This window comes from Strigops habroptila, chromosome 1 (assembly GCF_004027225.2).
Source record: "Strigops habroptila isolate Jane chromosome 1, bStrHab1.2.pri, whole genome shotgun sequence".
Lineage (NCBI taxonomy): Eukaryota > Metazoa > Chordata > Aves > Psittaciformes > Psittacidae > Strigops > Strigops habroptila.
This window is the reverse complement of record NC_044277.2, coordinates 116898796-116918752: the sequence shown is the minus strand read 5'-3', so window position 1 is coordinate 116918752 and position 19957 is coordinate 116898796. Positions and strand designations below refer to the sequence as shown.

The following is a 19957-nucleotide window of genomic DNA, read 5'->3' as shown; positions in this document are numbered from 1 at the left end:
CGCATTGTTTCAAATCAAAACATTTCTCCACAAGCTGTCCTGAAATATCAGTGCTTTCTTCTGTTATGAATATTTTCCTCTTCTTGGGAAAAAAAAAAAAAAATCACTGCATTAGAAGAATGCATACTGAGATACAATCAATTTTATAGATTTAGGAGTGTGTTCACTTCACAGACTGGCTGCACTGAACTATATGTAGTTAATAGCCTTGAAAGAGGAGAAAGGCAAAACAAGAAAAATGTGGAAATGCTTGGTGGACAGAAAGCCATGACCATCTATCAGCTGTAATTCTCATGAGCAACAATGAAAATTTGTAACTTCGTTCGTATTACACATACTTAACACTCACAATTCCACCGAGACCAATGGAAGTGAAGGGTCACCTGCCTACATTAAAGGGTATTATATTTTTAAGCCCCTGGAGGCAACTGAACATAAATTTACTATTTTACTGTTTGTTCGCATGTTTTACATGATTACAATATACTTGATTTCATATTTTTAGTTCTATAAAATTTGTTGTGACTGGTAGTATGATGTAGACCATCAGAAATACGTTTACTGCTACCAGTAAGTGCCTTTGAAAGTCATTACTTTTTTCTTCTCTTCAGCATCAAACATTTTATAAAACTAATACAACATTCCTATCGAAATGGCTGTTATATAAGACTTGTCTATTCTATAAACGCAGTGCAATGTCACTGAGTTCAATAATTCCTTACTGCATTCGTGGATTTCTAATGGATTTCACTGGACTGATGAACGCATTAGCAGTTTTTAAATTTATATTTAATAAACATAACGTGTAAGATTGTCAACATTTTATAAGTGAGTAGTTCTTGAAGTTAAGAAGTTATGGTGATAAACTCTGGATGATAAACTCACCCAAATAAATCAAGCAGGTAACCACGTATCTGTTCAAACACACTATTCAAATTGGTCATATTCTGTCACACAATTCATCTAAAAATCATTGTTATGATTCTAAAATTGTACCTTGCTCTGAAGTTGCATTAATTCCTTTGCAAATACACTGTCAATTGTGGCTGGCATCTGCTGATAAAGAGAGTTGGAAAGGTCTTTTTTAGCAGCTCCTTTATACTTCACCTAGAGGGGAGAAAAAGGTGGCAAATAATGCAAAAATTAAGATACAGGAATCATACTACTTATTTTTTCTATTAAATTAAATGGCATAGACCATTAGAACTAAAATCTAGTGCTGTCATAAACTTTGAGGCAAAACCAGATCTTTAAATAATAACTTTAAAATAGTTTAGGTGGGTGTGTCTAAATTACAAAACAATGCAAAGTATCTCCAAATTAAATTTAGTAATTTGGGGGGAAGTATAAAATAAGCTAAGCAAAGCAGTTATTTTTCTAGCCTTTTTAAAATCATCTCCAAAAACCAAAATTATCTTTTTTCTTTCCATTTTCCCAAATTGTGCACAACAGGAGCAATGAGAAGCCAACAAAAAATAATTTATCAATTAATAAGCAGTAGCAATTAAACGCAACTGGAAAAGAGAGGCACATCAAACTTAGCATGTCTGCCATCATTTCCACTTCATCTTTACATATTACAGACTCATTTTTTAATTAATTTTTCTTTATCCTGTACTTTCTCCAGCGTTCAGTACTAGCAATTCCTCACAAAAGGGTTTTACGAGACAAGCCAGAATAATAGTTAAAAATCTGGGAGACTTTTGCTTCAGATCCAAGTTTTTCAAATTCATTGAACAATAATGTCAAGTACTGCTGTGAAAGTAATCATAAATATCAAAGATATCTGAAATGATACTAACGTCATTAATTTACTGTGCAATATACAGCTCTTTATTAGAGACTCGTTCCCCATATGTATTATATATATTGTTGCTGTTTCTCAGAACAGAAGACTCTTTTTCAGTGCAGTAGACATGATGTTAAGAATTTCAGTGTTCAAGTTTTGCAAAAACAGGTTGTGGGACACTAGAGGTCAGTAATTTACAAGATAAACCATCCATCACATCATTGGCTTCAGGTAATGCTGCAATAAGCGAACAGAGCGCTCAACCCTGATAACATAAAACATACGGGTTTTAAAATTCTTAAATATCTTTATATCTTAAATCTTTGACTAATAATTAGCAGCTTTTCTTTGGAATCAGACAGATGGATTTGATAAATACTCTCTATATATTGTGCTTCGCTGGACTGCAACGGTCTGTCCTTAGAAAGTATAATTTCATCACATTTATGCCCCTTGGGATATGCCACTCTTTCTCAGAGAATATGAAGACAAACATAACAAAAATATTCATCAGATGCATTTATATGCAATGTAGCCACACAGCAAACTGATGTATATCAGAAACAGAATATAGAATTACATAACTATACAAATTACATAACTATAGACAGAGATATTGGGATGTTCTTTATCATAATCATAAATGTAGCAGAAAAAAAAACAAGGCCACAAACATTTAAGTCTTCCAACAGTCACAGTGACAGAAAAATCACTCAGAACCAGCAGTTCCTTAACAAAAGCAACTCTCTGTCAGGTAAAATTCCTGATGGTATTCTGACCTGTGGAAAATAAGCAGAGATGTAATCCTACAACACCTTGTAGCTGGGACATGATGAGCTGGCAGTAAACTCTGCTCTGGCATTTTGGAAGCTGCTGTTCTCTCTTTGCCACTACTGTTCTGTGTGTGTGTTCTGCAAAGACCTAAAAACTTCGCATGGGTATGCATATATATGCACGCCAGAGCTCAGGCGACCTGCTGTTGTCATTGACCTAATGTCAGCCCAGCCCCCTTGCTGAAGGAGGACAGGGGTGATAATAGGGCAGCAGTTTCCTTGTCTCCTCTTTGATACCAGGCTGTGAATTCTCCACATTAGGGAAATTATGCACAGCTACAATTTACAAACCTCATCACTGCAGAATAAGTAACAAGAAATCCTCTTCCTATTCCTCAGTTTATCATCCATAAAATGGGGTAGGTAGGACTGCCTATTCAGAATCATTAATAAAATACCTTGAATCCCAAAATTAACGTGTTGAAAAATTCCAAATTATTATTACTCACATATATACACTAATTATAGCACTTTAAGTCACTTCAGCTTTAAACAGATTTTTTATTTGAAACAAGCCATCCTTCACCTGCTAAAAACCACCATATTCAACTGAGAAAGGATAAAAAGCAAAGAGAATTCTTCATCCTTTTAGGTCTTACCTCAGAAATAAAAGCACCAAGACTTTTCACATGTTTTAGCTGCGGGGTGTCAGGTACAAATATGCACTTGCCTTTAGATTTTTTAAACTCTTCTTTATAGTGTATCTACAAAGAGGAGAAAAAAAAAAAGAAATTTAATTGTTCTTTAAAACCCCAGAAAAATAAACAATGGCTATTTTTATTTATTTTTTGTTATTAGTATTACTTGATTTATGGATACTATGCTAGGTGGCTTGCAAACACCTCAGGCTGGATCAAATTAAGCCATAAAGAGAAACACCCAGTTTTCACACACAGTACCAGAGCTATGTTAAAGTCACAGAACTCTTTAATAATGAAGATGAAAAAGATTTTTCTTTACATCTACAGCACATTTCACCACTGTTGCAGATGTTCTAGTATCTCTAAAGAAAGAAGACTCATATAAGTGATCTCCTTGATCCTTGATCTCAGAGACAAAATTGTTAAACTAACTTCTGAATCAGACCTAGCAAGCACAAAATCTGTGTAACATAATCAAATGCCCCTTTATGAATCCAAGAGTTACATGAATAAATTCAGGCCATTGCCAACTCATTGCCTATAAAGCACCCAAGCAGTCATGACATGCGAGTAATAACAGGATTTCTTTAAGACCAAACAAATTCTGAATTGAACCATTTTTTAAAGTACATATGCACAAAGTAACCCATTTCTGAATCAAAACACTACAACACATTTTACAAGAAGGAAAAAAAACAAACGTGAGGTTTTTTGGGGTTTTTTCATAACAACCAACCTTTTTCTTGCTATGGGGCCAACAGTATGGGCAGGTATAATAATCACATGACTGTTGATAAAGTCAGTTACTGTTTCTATTAGTGAGACTGCAAGAAGGATAAAATCTATGGACACAGTGAATGTGTAGGGACCTTATTATGCAAGAACTGCAAGAAGAAAGACAGTGAATTTACGATGAGATGGACTAAATAAATTTTTAAGATAGACACTTTACATGGATAGCCTTTAACGTTTTTAGTGACATTTCTTTCTTTGCAAATAGAATAATTTAATTCAATGCAAATTGAATTATTTAGTATTAAGCTTTCATGGTTATTATCTGCTACCGATTCTCTAACCTCATTTTCACATTCTGCACAACAGCAGCTTGCATTTATGCACTTTAGACTTGCTGACAAGCACTGACAGAAGCAATATGATCCGCATCTGAGCATTATAGAAATATGCAGTCTTCATTTCCTCTTTCTCTGAATCCTTAATGGATATGACAAATTCTAGTCTACGTTCCTCTAGAGGGACTTTGAAAATTCATGCAAAATATGGCAGCCTACACAGAATCAGCTCCTGTATTTTCTGATGCAAACTTTTTGTCCACCACAGAATGGATTAGACAATGCCAAATTCATTTCAAAATGTTGACTACATAATCCTTACACAGCAAATAATTTTGGTTACTATTGAGCCCATCTACATTTGGACTACTGGAGGAATCTACATCTCATTACCAAATCATACTGTCTGCTTTTGTGGATTGCAGCCTACTCTAAATAAAAACTGCTTGGTGAACAATGGATGTAAAATTACTGTGCATCATGATTTTACGGAGGGACCCACAAATCAAATGGTTCATGTAACCTGTATGTAACACCATACTCCTAGGTAATCACAGACCAATATGCAAAAAGGGCAGTTCTATGATAAACATGAGCAGACACTTATTGTTCAACCTGCATGTACTTGCAAGTGTGTGTAAATATGTGCACATGAACAGGTTAAAAAAAAGGGCTTCGTAAATTTATGTTCATTCATGGCTGAGAAGGGACATGGGAAATACACAGAGCTGACTTTCTACTGGCTAGTTCTGCTGGTGTTCCCAGTCGAAACTGACGTAAAGCTGAGACTCTGGTAGAGGAGATAGTCTTGCTGCTCACAACTTAGATAAATCACCCATAGATATCTGAGAGCTGACTGTAAATACATCCATTTTAATTACAGAGCAATAATTACATTCAAAAATCAAACACAAAAGCTTCCTAAGGTATCTCTTAATTGGGGCGGGAGGGGAGACAGGACACAACTAAAATAAACAATCAAAGCTATTCTGCTGTAGAAGTCATGCTTTCAAAATAACCAAAAGCAGTAAAGGACTAATACTACCTCCTTACTCCTTTATTATTCACATTTATTATAGTAACCCACACAGGCCACCAAATGCATGTAGGCTCAAATGAGCAATTTAGAGATATAACAAAATGTGTGGTCAAACTCTAATCCAACACACTACATTTTGCTACAGAAGTGTATGTATCACTTGGAATCAGAAAGATGGAAGATGAAATGGGACCTTCCAACCCCAATTATTCTATGATTCTATGATTCTGTAAGTATAATGAAGTCATGATATCTGCACTTAAAAAGCATATTTATTGTAAATGACATAAGCAAGAGGCTTAGGAAATTTGCTATGACTAAACCAATGGTTAGAAGGAATAGGCAGAAAAGCTATTCCTCTTCAAAGTTTGGGATTACATATTCAAATGTCTAAAATACTGAATAGGAAATTTTGCCTGCGAGTGACTTTCCTTTCACCACAAAATACACTGTTCAGGTTCAGTAGACCTGGTTAGCCTTGAGAAAAAAACAAATAATAGGAAAAATTTGTAAAAGATGGCCTGAGGCCACCACTACATTTTTGCTATACTTTTGAAGTCTAATAGCTCACTAAAGGCTCCCTCCTGATCCTTTTCTTCTTCCTGGCTCATCACAAAACTACTGACCTAGCAGCACAGCTATCCAGTATAAGCAGATTAAAATTCCTAGACAACCACCAAAACAGTAAGCTTCAAATTGCATTTTTTTATCAACTTTATAAAACAAGGGCATCAAATCTTTGGCTGAAGCTTCCTGGCTCACCAAGAAAATTCATCTTGTCCATGGCATTGGGCATTGTTCACGGGGGAATACAGGAGGAGGCTGTGGGCTAAAGTTAAGGCTCTGATGGTAACAGCTTAATCCAAGCCGCCACTTTTCCTTTGTGTGCAGAGGCACATGCTAATGTAACTTTAATATGAACATACTTGAAAAACTGTTCTTAATATCTTAACATCTATGATATAACCATGTTGACAGTCACCATGCCAAGGTACATTACAGAATTGTATTTCTCAAAGACCACTTAAGTTTAGAAAAGCCACCAAAAGTTCTGAATCTTCGTATCTAACTCTTACACTGGACCAAAAGGCAACTTTTTCCCACTCACAAATCCCTTTCCAATGCTACATTTATAATCTCTCATAAAAGTAAGAGCTGTGTCAGATCACAGATCCATATAATACCAAATGCTCTTTCTGTGGCCACAGAAACCTAGAGAAAAGCATGAGAACAGGGCAAGCATACGATATTATCGCCTCACAGCATTTTACTAGTCTGCAGCTATTTGGACCTCAAAGTCCTCCTGTGTTAGAGGCTGTGACTAGTAATGGTGAGTTCAGAGGAACAGCTCCACCCCAAGCGAGGTGGTCACAACCTTAATGGTATGCGTGGAAAGGCACTCTGTTTCTGCTCTTCACTCCAGGTCTCTTTGGCTCTTGCTTTATAACAAAGAGACCAGCTGAAGCAAAGCTGGACTCCATACAAGGATGATTAAATGGCAAGTAGAACTACTTCTTGCTGTAGCGGAAAAGAAGCACCGGTACCATACATTATCAAAATTCAGCAGTATCTTCAGAAGGCAGTGTCTGCCTTTCTATCAAAAAAGATCACAACAGATTGGTCGATGATCATTTTACTCACACAATAATTCCCCTCTACGCTTATAACAGTATTCAGAACATCACACCACACAGTCAAAACAAAGAAGATGAAAATACACCAAAATATAAGTAATAGAAGCAAATGGACAGGATCAATTTCAATATGGAAGAGAAAAGGCCTGGAAAGGAAGGTTATTCATAAATCAAACACATACGACAGTTTTGAAAACATCTGTGGAATAAAATTGCTTAATGAAGGGAGATTAAATGAAATGGCTTTAGGGAGAAACAATCCAGGGGGTATCACAGCCACAGAACAAACATCTGCCAACCTCAAATGAAAATGGGGATTTCCTCAAGAACCAGAGCACATAAACACTTCACAACTTCCCCTACATATAGTTCAAGGCTGACAGTAAGGTGTGCACTAAGGGCTGCTGTTGTAACGCTTTTTAAAACCATATTGCCAAATTAAAGTCAGCCTGCAAAGAATGTAGGCCAAATGTAATGCAACCCCAGTATCTCAGTCATGAGCACTCCTAGAACTGCGTTCTGACGGAGGAGCTGTACTGACAGCTCCACCGGCAGAAAAGGACAATCACCCAGCCTCGTCGTCAGCAAAGGCACAGGCTGCTGTCCCAAGGTCACCTTAGGGCCAAACTGGAAGCCCCGTGAAACCACTGTACACATAAGATGTACAGATGTACACCAACAATACATCCACAGCAGTCTGTGCAGATTTGTGCTAAAAAGGATGAAGAACATATAAAGAGTTCTGAATGTTAATGAGTGAGAAGTCAAAGGCAAGAATGCAAACTCCTTGCAGTTTATTGACCTCAACAATAAAGTGTGAAGGGTGAGGAACTTACCTCCCAGCACAAACAACTTCACTGGTCATAAGAAATTCCAATTATAGCAAAAATTCTGTGAAACAGAATTCTCTCCCTATACATGTGTATATTCCATTCAAGCCAACGAAGAAACACCTACTGATTTCAGCAGAGGCTGAATAAGGCCCCAGAACTGGACACCATTTTTAAACAAGAGTCTTTTCTTTGAAATTAAATTGGTTTGGACCACTACATATTACTACTCCTTTGAAAGCATTAATGATGCCATGATGTTTTATATATCCCAAGGGAAATCTAACACACTTGCGGGCTAAATGGATCACAAGTTTTCAGCAAAAGCCCACATCCCTGAATTATTAGAGGCTTCAGAAACCTGCTTGACTTAGTTATTCACCTTAGCTCTCTGCAGAAAATCAGAGAAAATACCACTCAATTTATCAGTTAATTCACGGCCACAGCCAGCATTACTCCTAATGGGTACACAGCACAGTAATACTTTCTTTTCAATTAAAGAAATTATTTCTCCAGCATTTTTCAAGGAGTTTTTTGCCTTAGAGAACAGCAACCATGTTTAGAAGCAAGTTGCATGGAAGCAATAAATGTATTTTGGGTCAGATAAGTGTTCCACATCCATTTTCCTTTTGGGCTTCTCATGAGTTGACAGGCACTTATTGTACCATATGGTATTCTAAGCCACCCTTTCTCCAAATAAAGCATGTAGATAACTATCAGTAAAAATATTAATAATCTCTACAACTTTCTAAAGTACCTTGAGATTCTAAGGGAGCCATCCTGGTAGCTTCCCTTAAGGATCTATCCAATTTTAGCATTCTCTACACAAATTAAAGTATTACCAGCCAGTGCATGGACAAAGAGGAACCTTCGACCTTGTCAAGTCACACTTTAAAGCCAGCAGTGTAACACCTACACATCCCAGGTACCATCTTTCTGAGTTGCCTGTTTTTTTCTGACGTATAACCCCTAATAATTTATACCTTAGGTGTAGATTGTGTATGTTCTATTGGAAAATCAACATACTCTTTCACCTTGAACAATAATATCGCAAATCAGATTATAACAACAAATTTTTTGGTTCTTTTACAACAGTTGTTAGAACAGGTCACTCTCTCCTTAGTATTGTCTCCTGTGCTGCCAGCCACCATCCTCGCAGGAGAATAACACTCTTTACTCTCATTTACATGAAGGGACAAAGTTACTCTTCAGTTACACTTTCCCAGAGAGACACAGAAATAGACTTCTGCAAGGGTAAATCTGATGCTGTTACATTGAAGCAATTGAATCTACTCCAATTTAAAATGTCTTGGATTCGGTCTATATAATGTCTATATCTGATCGACAGTTTTAAAAATCTATAGTAACTAAGTCAAGAATTTGCTAGCTAAATAATTTTTAAAGATATTCTAGCATTTCAATGGGTTCTTCCTGTAAGTGTAAGCCAGTAATAAAATGCTAAGCAGTTTTGAGCATCTGTCACCACAGACCAATAGATAACACTCAAAATTCATCTGTTTTATTTTTATCCTCCCTCCTTGCAGCTATGTATACTGGCACCCAGTTCTGTTCTAACCAATCAAACTTCATAGAAATAGGCTATAACCAGAAAAAATATTGCATTTTCCTGATGAAATGAGCCAAGGTGTTCTCATTGGAGACATCCTACACACAAGGCCCACTTTTTGGAACACTCTCCTTCCTAGTACCTATGCTTTATACCATCCAAATGCTCTGAAAAGTTCATCCTTCCACAGCTGACAGTTTAAGATACCAGAATAAGCTGTGCTTTTCTATTATTTTGTGTACTTTTATATTTTGAGCCTTGGATGGGCACATGTTGCACTGCACATATCTAAAAAAAAAAAATGTATCATAAATATAAACCCACTTGAAAAGAGAAGTGCAAATGTAAGGATGCAAACATTCACTGTCACTTACATCACTTATTATTTCACTGCATTTTCGGGCCAGTTCCATATTTCTGTCCTCAATAACAGGCTTGGGGAAGACCTGTAAGAGAAAGGTAATCATTCCAGGTTTATTGTCCTAAATGGGTAACAACAGAAGGAACTAAGTACTTTTCAAAGCTACTGGGGTTTAACTCACCTTTTCTTCTTCTTCCCCATCCTCATTTTCATCCTCCCTCAGATCCTGAATGACAGATACTCGCATTTTAATACTTTGTAGAAAACAACAATGAAAATTCTAAAAAGGTTCAGCGCTGCAGGAAACGGCTCAGACCCTACAGCATGCCTGGAATCAATGCTTCATTTGTGTCTTCCACTGCACTTAACTCTACCAAGGCTCCTTCCTTATTTAGGCAGCACTTGACAGTCTTATCTGAGCAATTCAGTGTGAGTGAACTGAAAGGCATTGCAGATGGCCTTACTAGCTATCAGAGCTAATTCTTTCTTACAGATAAAATATAATTAAATGACCTATCTCAGTCAACTATTTTTAAAATGACTACGAACACAACTAAAATACCGTGGTGCAGTTAATTCATAACGTAATTTAGTAAAATTAACAGTAAAATTAACAGTCAATGCTTTAGCATTGACTCTAAGCTTATGGGAAAACTGATTCAAAGCAACCAGTTATCGCAAAACTTTATTTTGATTTTTTTTTTTAATTTAAAAAGCACACTATTCTCATTTTGCAGTAGCTGTAACTGCTAGTATATTTTTCAGAAAACACTCCTTTTCCACAAAGCTTATAAAATTCCTTAAATACTTTCCATATCATGTCAGCTACAGGTTAAAACTGTGCACAGATAGATACAAACATGCCTGTATACTTACAAGTATACATGGCCATGTATTTAAACAAACATGTATGTTCCTTCACTGTTAAAAACCGTCATGGTCTGTAGACTCAAAACCAACCTTTTTCAGTATGAAGTCACTAACTCCAGCTGAAAGAAACTGAAAGATATCCTTATGTCGATGGATATAGTTTCACAGTGATTGTTTCTGTAAAATAAGCAAGTAGGTATTACAGGATGAATTAGAGCAACCAGCATTTTAACTTTTACTTTTTCTCCCCAAACTTTAGCTTATATAATTTGCATTTTATAGAGGTTATTATTTTGAACTTCATCTCACAAAGTGATTCACCACTATGGAGCTTTGCAATTAGGCAAAGATATAAGGATTGTGTTCTCTTAAAACACCTCTTCAAAGAATTTTAAGTACTTCTGCCCAAACACAATGTCCTTAGAGCTTATTTAAAAACACACATTTCCTTAGGAAAAAGACACATTTCAAAGAAGAGGTAAAATATAGCATTTGACTTAACTAAGGTCTGAAAATTTGAAAAAAATATTAAGAACAAAGGCACAAAATGCTTTCAGTCTATAATAAAGAGACAGGATTCTTTATACATTAATAGTACAGAAAGCATCATGATTTTCCATTCTGCTATTTCAAACATAGGCTCCTAAAGTTCAGATTTTTATTGGCATTGCTGAAGTTCAGGTTGAACCCTAGAAGCCTTGTTTGTACAGGTGAGAATTACCTGGGATTTATGCTGACTACTTTTGGAGCTTTCATACTTCAGAAACAAATGGTTTAGTCTTATAAGATGGGTACTTATAGTAACGGGTCATTTTAGAAGATTATGGCCACAGCAAATATATTCCTAAACAATAGATTCATGTATCATTTCAAGGACCACATATTAAGGAGGCAGAGTACCTACAAAAGTGCCAGACAGAAATACAGCATCAAGGCTTCATTTGGGAATTTCTGTGATAATATTGCAAAAACTATCTTCTTCCAGCACAGTTAATTTCCCTTTTTAATAAAATTTAATATTTTTTATATATATATAATTAAGTAGGGACATTGAAAAATATTTAAAAGAGTAGAGAATAGCTATTAGTAGCTGCAAAGCTTGCTGAATATGGGGAAATCTTTCACTATTTTTTGCACCAGAAAGCAAATACAATCAAAATACCAAAGTCAAAACTATATGAGTTTTGTGGGAAAAGGGAGGTGTTCAGCTTTTTTAATATGCTTATATTATATCCGGTGGTTTTTCAGCAGCTGGACATACCAAAATTTATATATTAATTGTGGTTTTCCTGCAATGGTTTCTGCATAATAAAGATCTGCTTTCTCTTCGGCATGATCACTTTTGGTCAGCCCTGAAGTGGTCGGGCAGTTGGACTAACTGATCATTACAGGTCCCTTCCAACTGAAATAGTTTATTCTATTCTGTTCTGTTACCTTTAATTGCTTTGATGAATTAATTTTTTCCTGTTTTTGCATGATCTGGATCAGGATAACTGAGTTTTCAAATATGCTATATCCCATGTAACTTCTATAAAATAAGGATTTCAAGACAGCTGCTGTAACTCATCACATTAAAGAAAAATATATAATACTATGTGCAAAGGGAATAAGGGAAAAAATATCACAATATCAACTAACTATACACAGGGTATTCAAAATGGCACTTTTCACATAACAGATGCAGTAAGAGACTATATGACACACAAACCTGCCTCCCTTTTTTTCACCCTCAAGACACTGAATACTGTCAGATAACATTCACTGTGCAATAAAGCAAGCCTGAAAATTAAATATATCCAGATATAATTCAGGGAAGAATTTCTTACAGCCATTTAAGAGTTGCACGGTTTAGAAGTGCATTATGATTCTATTAGCAGCCTGCAGGTCAAGAACAAGCTTAGGTTTCTTCCATAAGAAGCAATAAATAATCTAGGATCAGCAGGCATGTTTCACATTGCAAATGTTTCTATATGTTTACACATATCTTTAAAACTATTCTAAAAAAACTATTCTAAAAATTCTAAATGTAATCCAAATAAAGACACAGTTAAAATGCTGAGGTTTACACCTCCCCAAAAAATTATTAGGTACATTGTTTTAAAGATTACTTTTCACCTCCAAAACCTGCATTTTTATGGAAACCTCCTAACTGACAGTTGGAACCATTTTCCACTGTATATAATGGAATAATCCATAGTCATTTGTTCTGGCCAGAAACAGCACAGATTAAATAAAATCCAATTGCACAGAATTTTAAGAAAACACTAATGGAGTGCTAAGCTGTGTATACACAATATTTGTATGCATATAGCACATGGGAAAATTTATTAATTATTTAGAATTTATTATTGCATTATGAATATCTTACTATGCACACAAAGGGGAGAAATCAGTTCTTCAGGGAAGTATGCAGTATGAACTCATTAAAATTTTGTAAGGAAATGCTGCATAGCTCCATATTTCAGCTTCTAGCCATTCTGCCTGGATGTTTCACATCTCGGTTCAAATTTAGCCCTAAGAATGAGGACCTGACGAAGCTACAACAAAATTAAAATAACTGTACATTGTCTAGATTGTTCACAGAAGCACAGTATTTGCAGAACACAACTTTCACTATGTATGAACTTACTGATAGAAAAGACAAGCCTTCTAGAAGCAAACTATATGGTTTGTCCTATAGAAGATAACAGCTGAATATCCCAATACTTACAGACATCATTCAATTGTGTCAATGAACTATTTTTTGGCACAGAACATTACTCAAGTACTTGGTCTAAACGCATATCTGCTGAGGCGGCATAAGGGGGAAAAACATGGGGTATAAAGGAGCCTAAGCCCCCATGAGTACGAGTTGGCCCAGCATGCGAATGGTTCAGGCACACAGTTGTACAGCTTTCCTGCTTTGATCACACACAGCTGTGTCCACATCTGTCCAAAGCCTCACCATCTCCTTGTCCCTTTATCAATCTTTTAAGAAATACATTTGGGAGATGTTAGCCCAGAAAGTTAAAAGGCTTCAACTCATTTTGGCCCTAATACACATAACAATTCAGCAGTGATGCTTAGTTCTGCCCTGAACAAACAATAACACTGGACTTTTTTGGCATAATCCCCAAAAGCCTTCTGAGATCTGCAATATCCATATGCATCACTGAGCTGAAAGAACTTCATCACTTCACAGAACAGCAGAAACTGTGGTTATCCTAGAAAAGGTACCAGAAACATCAATCTCAAAACTATCCAATTGTAGAGTTTGTTACGGAGTACTTGAGCATAGGTTGCAAGTTAAGGACTGAGGAATTCCAGCTGGAAAATCTGCATACATTACAGTGAGAGGTATTATGAATATACTCCTTTAGATTCTGAACTGAAAACCTAGTAGGAACAGAGGTAGAGTTTTAGTGCTTTAACTGTCCTGCTTCCAATTAGTTAAAAATCAACCCACAGACACCCCTGAAATGAAAGTATTATTTTCCATTCTCAGTGGACAGACACACATCACTGAAAGAAGTACAATTAATTCAACATGACACAGCTGGTGGTCTCTTTTCAAAAAGCACACAAAGCATTTGTAAGCACTGAGATTCAATTACTTCTCATTACTAGAAATACTCATCTATCAGACTGGAAGTTACTAGCAGCCCTGCATAAGGAAGTTCATAGTTAGGCTATCAGCACCACAATCAACAAACAGAAAGAAAGTGAGGGATCCCAGCCTGCCAATTTTAACTTCCCCTGAACATGAAATACCAATTAACATTAACAAAAGAAATTCAAGAGATAGTTCTATTTAGAGAAAAAGCTTGTATCTGTCAGATCATTAACACTGCATTTATCAACAACACTTCAAAACCTGCAAATATCTCATAGTTCTAAGCTAACATTTTCATTCAATGAAAGTTATTTTGTTTAAGGTTTTGGTAAAGCAGAGATTGGCAATGGTATTTTTAAACATGAATACAATTGAGATTTTAGAATTCTAATTTCTGAATCCCAGAAGACCTAATGAATTTTCAATGCCTAATAAATACATAAACATAGACACTTTTTGCAAACACATACTCATAGAGGCTTTGTCTAGCCCAACTGGATCTTGGTGACAGAGTATTTAAGACGTCTGTATGGTACAACTAGTTTCACGTAATAATACCCAATCTAATCTAGTTATCAGAAGCAGCGTAGCTATGCCACCATGACACTGCCTGAGTTAATAAACTCCTACACAGCTTTCTTATCCTAAGAAAGTAACCCATTCAGAAGTGGGAGTATTTATCAGAGCACAAAAGTGTGCCACATGGATGTAATCTTAGCTGTGGTCAGCAACAATACACTGAAGTAAACCAGTCTTAAGATTTTTCACGTATTTCTAGAAACTAAACACACAGTAACTTAAATTTGCATCAAATTGCTACAGACAGCTAACACTAAATCAAAAACTAAGTTCTTCATTGACAGTTATTTAAAATCATGGCTTTAAATTTTAGAATAATCTTCAGAAAACATTCCAAAATATGAAGCCAAACAGGCCAGGATAAAAAAAGAAATTTAATTAACAAATTTGAAGTAACTGAAGTCACTTGTTCAATGACGAAAATTTACTCAAGTAACTTCATTTTTTTATCAAGACAAATAATTGATTGTCAAGACAAATAATTGATATTGAAGTCATAAATAATTGATGTAGAAGGCATATTTTTAACTATCTTGAGACACAAAAAGACAAAAACACATAGTACTATACTCTTGTGCTTAAAATTACTGATTCTTAAATAGTGCTCATTTGGAGAAAAAAAAAATACTAGTTTATCGGCTTTTTCTACTTTGTGATTGTGCTCATCATAAGATTTAAACAAGAAAACAAGTCAGACATACTTTATGTCCAGGTTTAAATCTGGATTGCCACAGTCAAGCTTCTCTCTTAGCCTACCATTCCCTGCATGACAGGTTAAGACAATACACAAGAGCTGCACTATTAATTAATACTAAGTGTATTTGATACACTAGCGTGTACCAAATGTTTTTGAATACACTAGTGCATACTACTACTGTATTCTAATACACTTAATATATATATCACAAAAATAAAAATAAAACATTAAATAATATGTGGCTTAATATAAAAATATATTAACTGTATAAATTATTATAAACTATATATTTATATATAAAGTGCACATTCAGAAAATACCCATAATTTTCAAGACTGATGGATAGCTCATTCTTTTCCCAAAAGCTGCTGTGTCTACTTGAATAAAGTAAATATTATTTTTGAAGTGCATATAATAGGCTACAATGGATTTGGAAATACAACTGTTAATAACCCTGTATTGAAAAGAATCTGATAACAAAGAACCCTATAGTAAGGGCTCTCTGGACAGCCTAATCCTGTAATTGAGTTCGTGGTTGTAATGCAGGAAAGCAACTTACAAGTTCTTAAGCATTGACTACACTGTTGAAGAAAATACACTAAAAATACAATAGCTAGTAATAAGTCGTCAGAGGGATGTTAGATTCTTATGTACACTCTGTTTAACAATGATATACACAAGTTTCCATGGCAACAGTGACAAGGTGATAAAAACATCTTCTTCCATCATCCACTGAAATACATTTCTGCTTATATCATTGATGAAGTGGCAAGAACCTAATTTAGAAATGTCAACCTACATTTAGTAACATATATTTTTATATTCAAAGAAACGCACATCATATTTTTAAAGGATGTAATTGAATATCTAAAGCACATTAAAATGATTCACGATCTGATTCTTTTAATCTTTTAAATCAAGTTACAAAAAGCTTTACTTTTTACTTTAGTAATGGTCCACAGTTTAGCTGCAAAAGTCAAACTTAAAAATTTGTTACTGCCATGGAAAACTCTTTTGCATGGATCGTGTAAAACCTTATCTAGCATTTCACAAAGAACCAATGCAGATTATAGCAGAAGAATGTCTTCTTTTTAAATTGACTTCTTTTTTCTCCATTATTCACAAAAAAAAAAAAAAGGAAAAATACATAAATCATTTCTGCTCTATCAGTTATATAATCTGCTTTCACATTAGAGCATCATCTTACTTTTAGTCTGAATTGTTCTTTTCCAAACAATAGTGGACACAAAACTGGCATTTCTTGCTCTAGCTACTTCATAGTCATTCCTGGGACCTGGTTACCGTTGAAAACAAGCAAGTCCAATGATATCAGTGGAATTTAAACTTACAGTTATCTTGATAGTGGTACTTCTAGGAGAGCATACTTCTCAGTCTATAAAGTACCATCATAATACTCAAATGTCAGTTCCCACAGTTTAGGAAAACAATAGTTCCTATAAATTAATCATAAAAAATTAGCCCTGCAGTGCTCTTCATATAACACAGTACGTCTAAATTACCACATTAAAAGCACACTGAATTACAGTTCTTCAAACCAAGGAAGGCTAATGCCTTAACCACATGAAATAACGCTGTAAGAACCTTCTGAGAGGACGAAGGCAAAAGAAATAATATAGCAATGTTTTGTACACTACAAATAATCCAGAAACACCATCTTTGGGTATGATGGTTTGTTGTTGTTAACAATATTAAAGAACAAGAAGTAATTTATACTCATAGAGCCACTTGTGGGTGAGATTTTAAAGAATTTTCTAAAAATAGAGCTAGAGGTCTGGAAGGTCTGGGAGGTGCAGGAGGCTTGATTTGGGGAAAAAGTTGTCTTAAGTCTCCTTTGAACATCTGGAATTTTGTAAAGAGAATTCAGACTGGGATAAATAACTACAGCATTGCTCCTTTCTATATACCTGAAGATATATAATCATCCTATAATTCTGTTTTACAAAGTGGAGAACAAGGGGCCATGAAGTAAAGCAGCATCTCCACAGTAAGAAAGGAAACCTATGATGAGTCAAGATTTCTTGACTCCCAGCCCTGCAGTTTTAATGCTGATATCATAGAGCAGGATTTTCATTCTCAGCAGGATTTTTCCTGGCTCTTTTTCAGTGATATTTCTGTTAAGTCATTTGCAGCATAAACTAATTCTTAACTTATAATACCTTACTTACAGCACTGAAGATGTGGGTTTTACTAGAACATTTTGCTACCTGTTAAATAAATCTTACTGTTACTATTGCTTAAAAAATAAGAAAGGAAAAAGTGGGAGGAGATCAGAACACAGAGCAATTTTTCATTTAGGACCTTATACTAAACTATAATTAGTAAGTGACTGGGTTAATGTGCAGCATAGAGTTAGTATAACTGTGCAGTTACTTGTTATACAAATTAATTTCAATGTCTATTTAGAATTATTGGTAGTAACTATTCAGCATGAAACAAGCGAGATAACCTCTCTGAAACCTGACATACAGAGAGAGAAAATAGCATCTTCCTTCCTTCTTTCTGAAGTCTAAATTAAAGTTATATTAAGATGGCTTTATGTCGAATTCAAAAGAATAGGTGATATTAAAAAGTTAATTTCAAGTTAAGTTGGGTAAGGTCCTATTTAAATGGCATTTTTGTAAATATTATTCCTTTTTTTTCCATACATAAACCATCACCAGAGAATTAATTTATGTTAGGGCCTAAGGCCTAGCTTTGAAGAGCTTTTAGTCTTTTTATCTCTTTGATGATCTCATGGCAAGCTTGAGCCTGCCTTTCAGCAAAAAAAGAAAAAACCTCCAAAGCCTGAGGCTGCCTCTGGAAGAATTATATTTGCCTTCAGGACTGTGGTAAATGTATTTTGGCAGCTTTACACTACAGCTAAAGGAATTTCTCAATCTCATCAGAAAAGTGTACACAATAACGATAATCTGTAATACAAACCTGCAAACCCTGGGGGCGGGAAGTGCCTAATCTTACATACACGGATGCTATTCTACAGCCCCAGAAATAACTACACATTTCACTTCCTTTTAACAATTTTAAACCATCTTTTTGCAAGATGAAGATGCCGCTATAATATGCTCTGTGTAAACATTCAAAATATGTCAGACTCAGCTTCCCCAAGCTTATATTTAAATCCTAGGATATTAACATCCAGTACAGCACAGTACTTGACTAATGCTACCCACAGGGGTTTTGTAAAATGTTAAAACTTTCTACAGCTAAAGTCAAACTGAGGTAAAAAACTAATACTGGAGCACAATTCAAGTTAAACTGATGTTGGCTGTAAGGCTAATAATGAGTTTAATCTTATTGTTTCATCATTCTTAAACATACAAATAACCTCTGGAGCAGCAGCCAGAATGCATCCACCCTGTCCCTACTGCATGATAACCACAGGACTCAGCCAGAGAGCCCTGCTCCCTCCTGAGACCCTCCTCTGGCCCATGAACCCTCTGTTATTGCCTACACCATGGTACAACTTCAGCAAAATGTCTGTCAAGACCCCCATCACAGTCTGGATTGGGCCACTGAACTGTAGGCTCAGGTACGTACTGGGCTGGAAGCAGTGTTGATCACTTCCTAGAGGAACGCCATCACACCCAAGTTTCTTGATCACAATCCTTCCCCTCTCTAAACACCCTGCTGAGTTTCTAAGCGAGCTTATTTGCAACACATACACTGCAGCTGCAGCATGGCAGATAGGCTCCAAATTTAACCTGAAGACTACAGATGTGGGCTCTAATGGGCTATAAACAATGGGGAGATGAGGGACCATTTGGAGGGAGGTTGCTGAATACCTGCACAATGCTGTAACAGATCTGCAGATTTTGCTCTCTGTTCATACCCGTCATGAGACAACATTTTGAAAATTATGTTCTGTGCACGTCTTACCTCAGCATCCAAATCTTCTGTGAATGCCACAATCTTCAGTTTCTTAATTTAAGACAGATTAGCTGACTTTACAACATAACTGCAGATGGAATCTTTTTAATATCAAAAATTTTACAATGATGGGACCAGTGGACCAGCTGCAGTGGCTTTTCTGAATAGTATTTGAATATCTTCATAATGACATAGAGGCAGATGGAGGTATCATTTATCAGACTAGCAGCATTTAAAGTCAAATTATAAGACTTAATTTTTAAAACTGTAAATTAAGTGCTCATGAACTTTGCTAGCTAAAAAAATAAAAGCAGTTACTTACCAAATGAAAGGTATATATAGTTGTTAGTCACTTTCAAAAACAACACCACAAACTGCCTTATATGAAACTGCTAACAGTCTTAAAATGGAGAATAAATAATTACCATTTTGCCAAGACCAAGCAACACTCCAGTTTCTGAGACTCAACTTTTAAAAAGCATAGGGCCACTTCAAGAACAGAACTCCTGAATCTCATAAAAACCTTTTCTAAATCCTCAAATACAAAAACATAAGACAAAAATTGGT

The 19957-nt window shown here is 35.5% G+C and overlaps 1 protein-coding gene across 14 annotated transcripts in view; it reads right to left on the bottom strand.

The window, feature by feature from the left end:
- NEBL (nebulette) overlaps positions 1-19957 on the bottom strand; it is a 248903-nt gene that overhangs the window by 82667 nt on the left and 146279 nt on the right. For 10 of the 14 annotated variants that reach the window (XM_030495792.1, XM_030495808.1, XM_030495815.1 and 7 more), the window contains 5 exons: positions 10725-10811; positions 9946-9990; positions 9778-9849; positions 3222-3326; positions 997-1107 (listed from right to left, as the gene is read on the bottom strand). The exons of 1 other annotated variant lie outside the window; for it this stretch is intronic. In XM_030495792.1, the coding sequence (XP_030351652.1) occupies positions 997-1107; positions 3222-3326; positions 9778-9816 (255 nt within the window). In that variant the 5' untranslated portion in view covers positions 9817-9849; positions 9946-9990; positions 10725-10811. Of the gene's footprint in view, positions 1-996; positions 1108-3221; positions 3327-9777; positions 9850-9945; positions 10012-10724; positions 10812-19957 lie in introns of those variants that run through there. 3 more of the 14 variants (XM_030495888.1, XM_030495785.1, XM_030495872.1) reach the window with 1 other exon arrangement.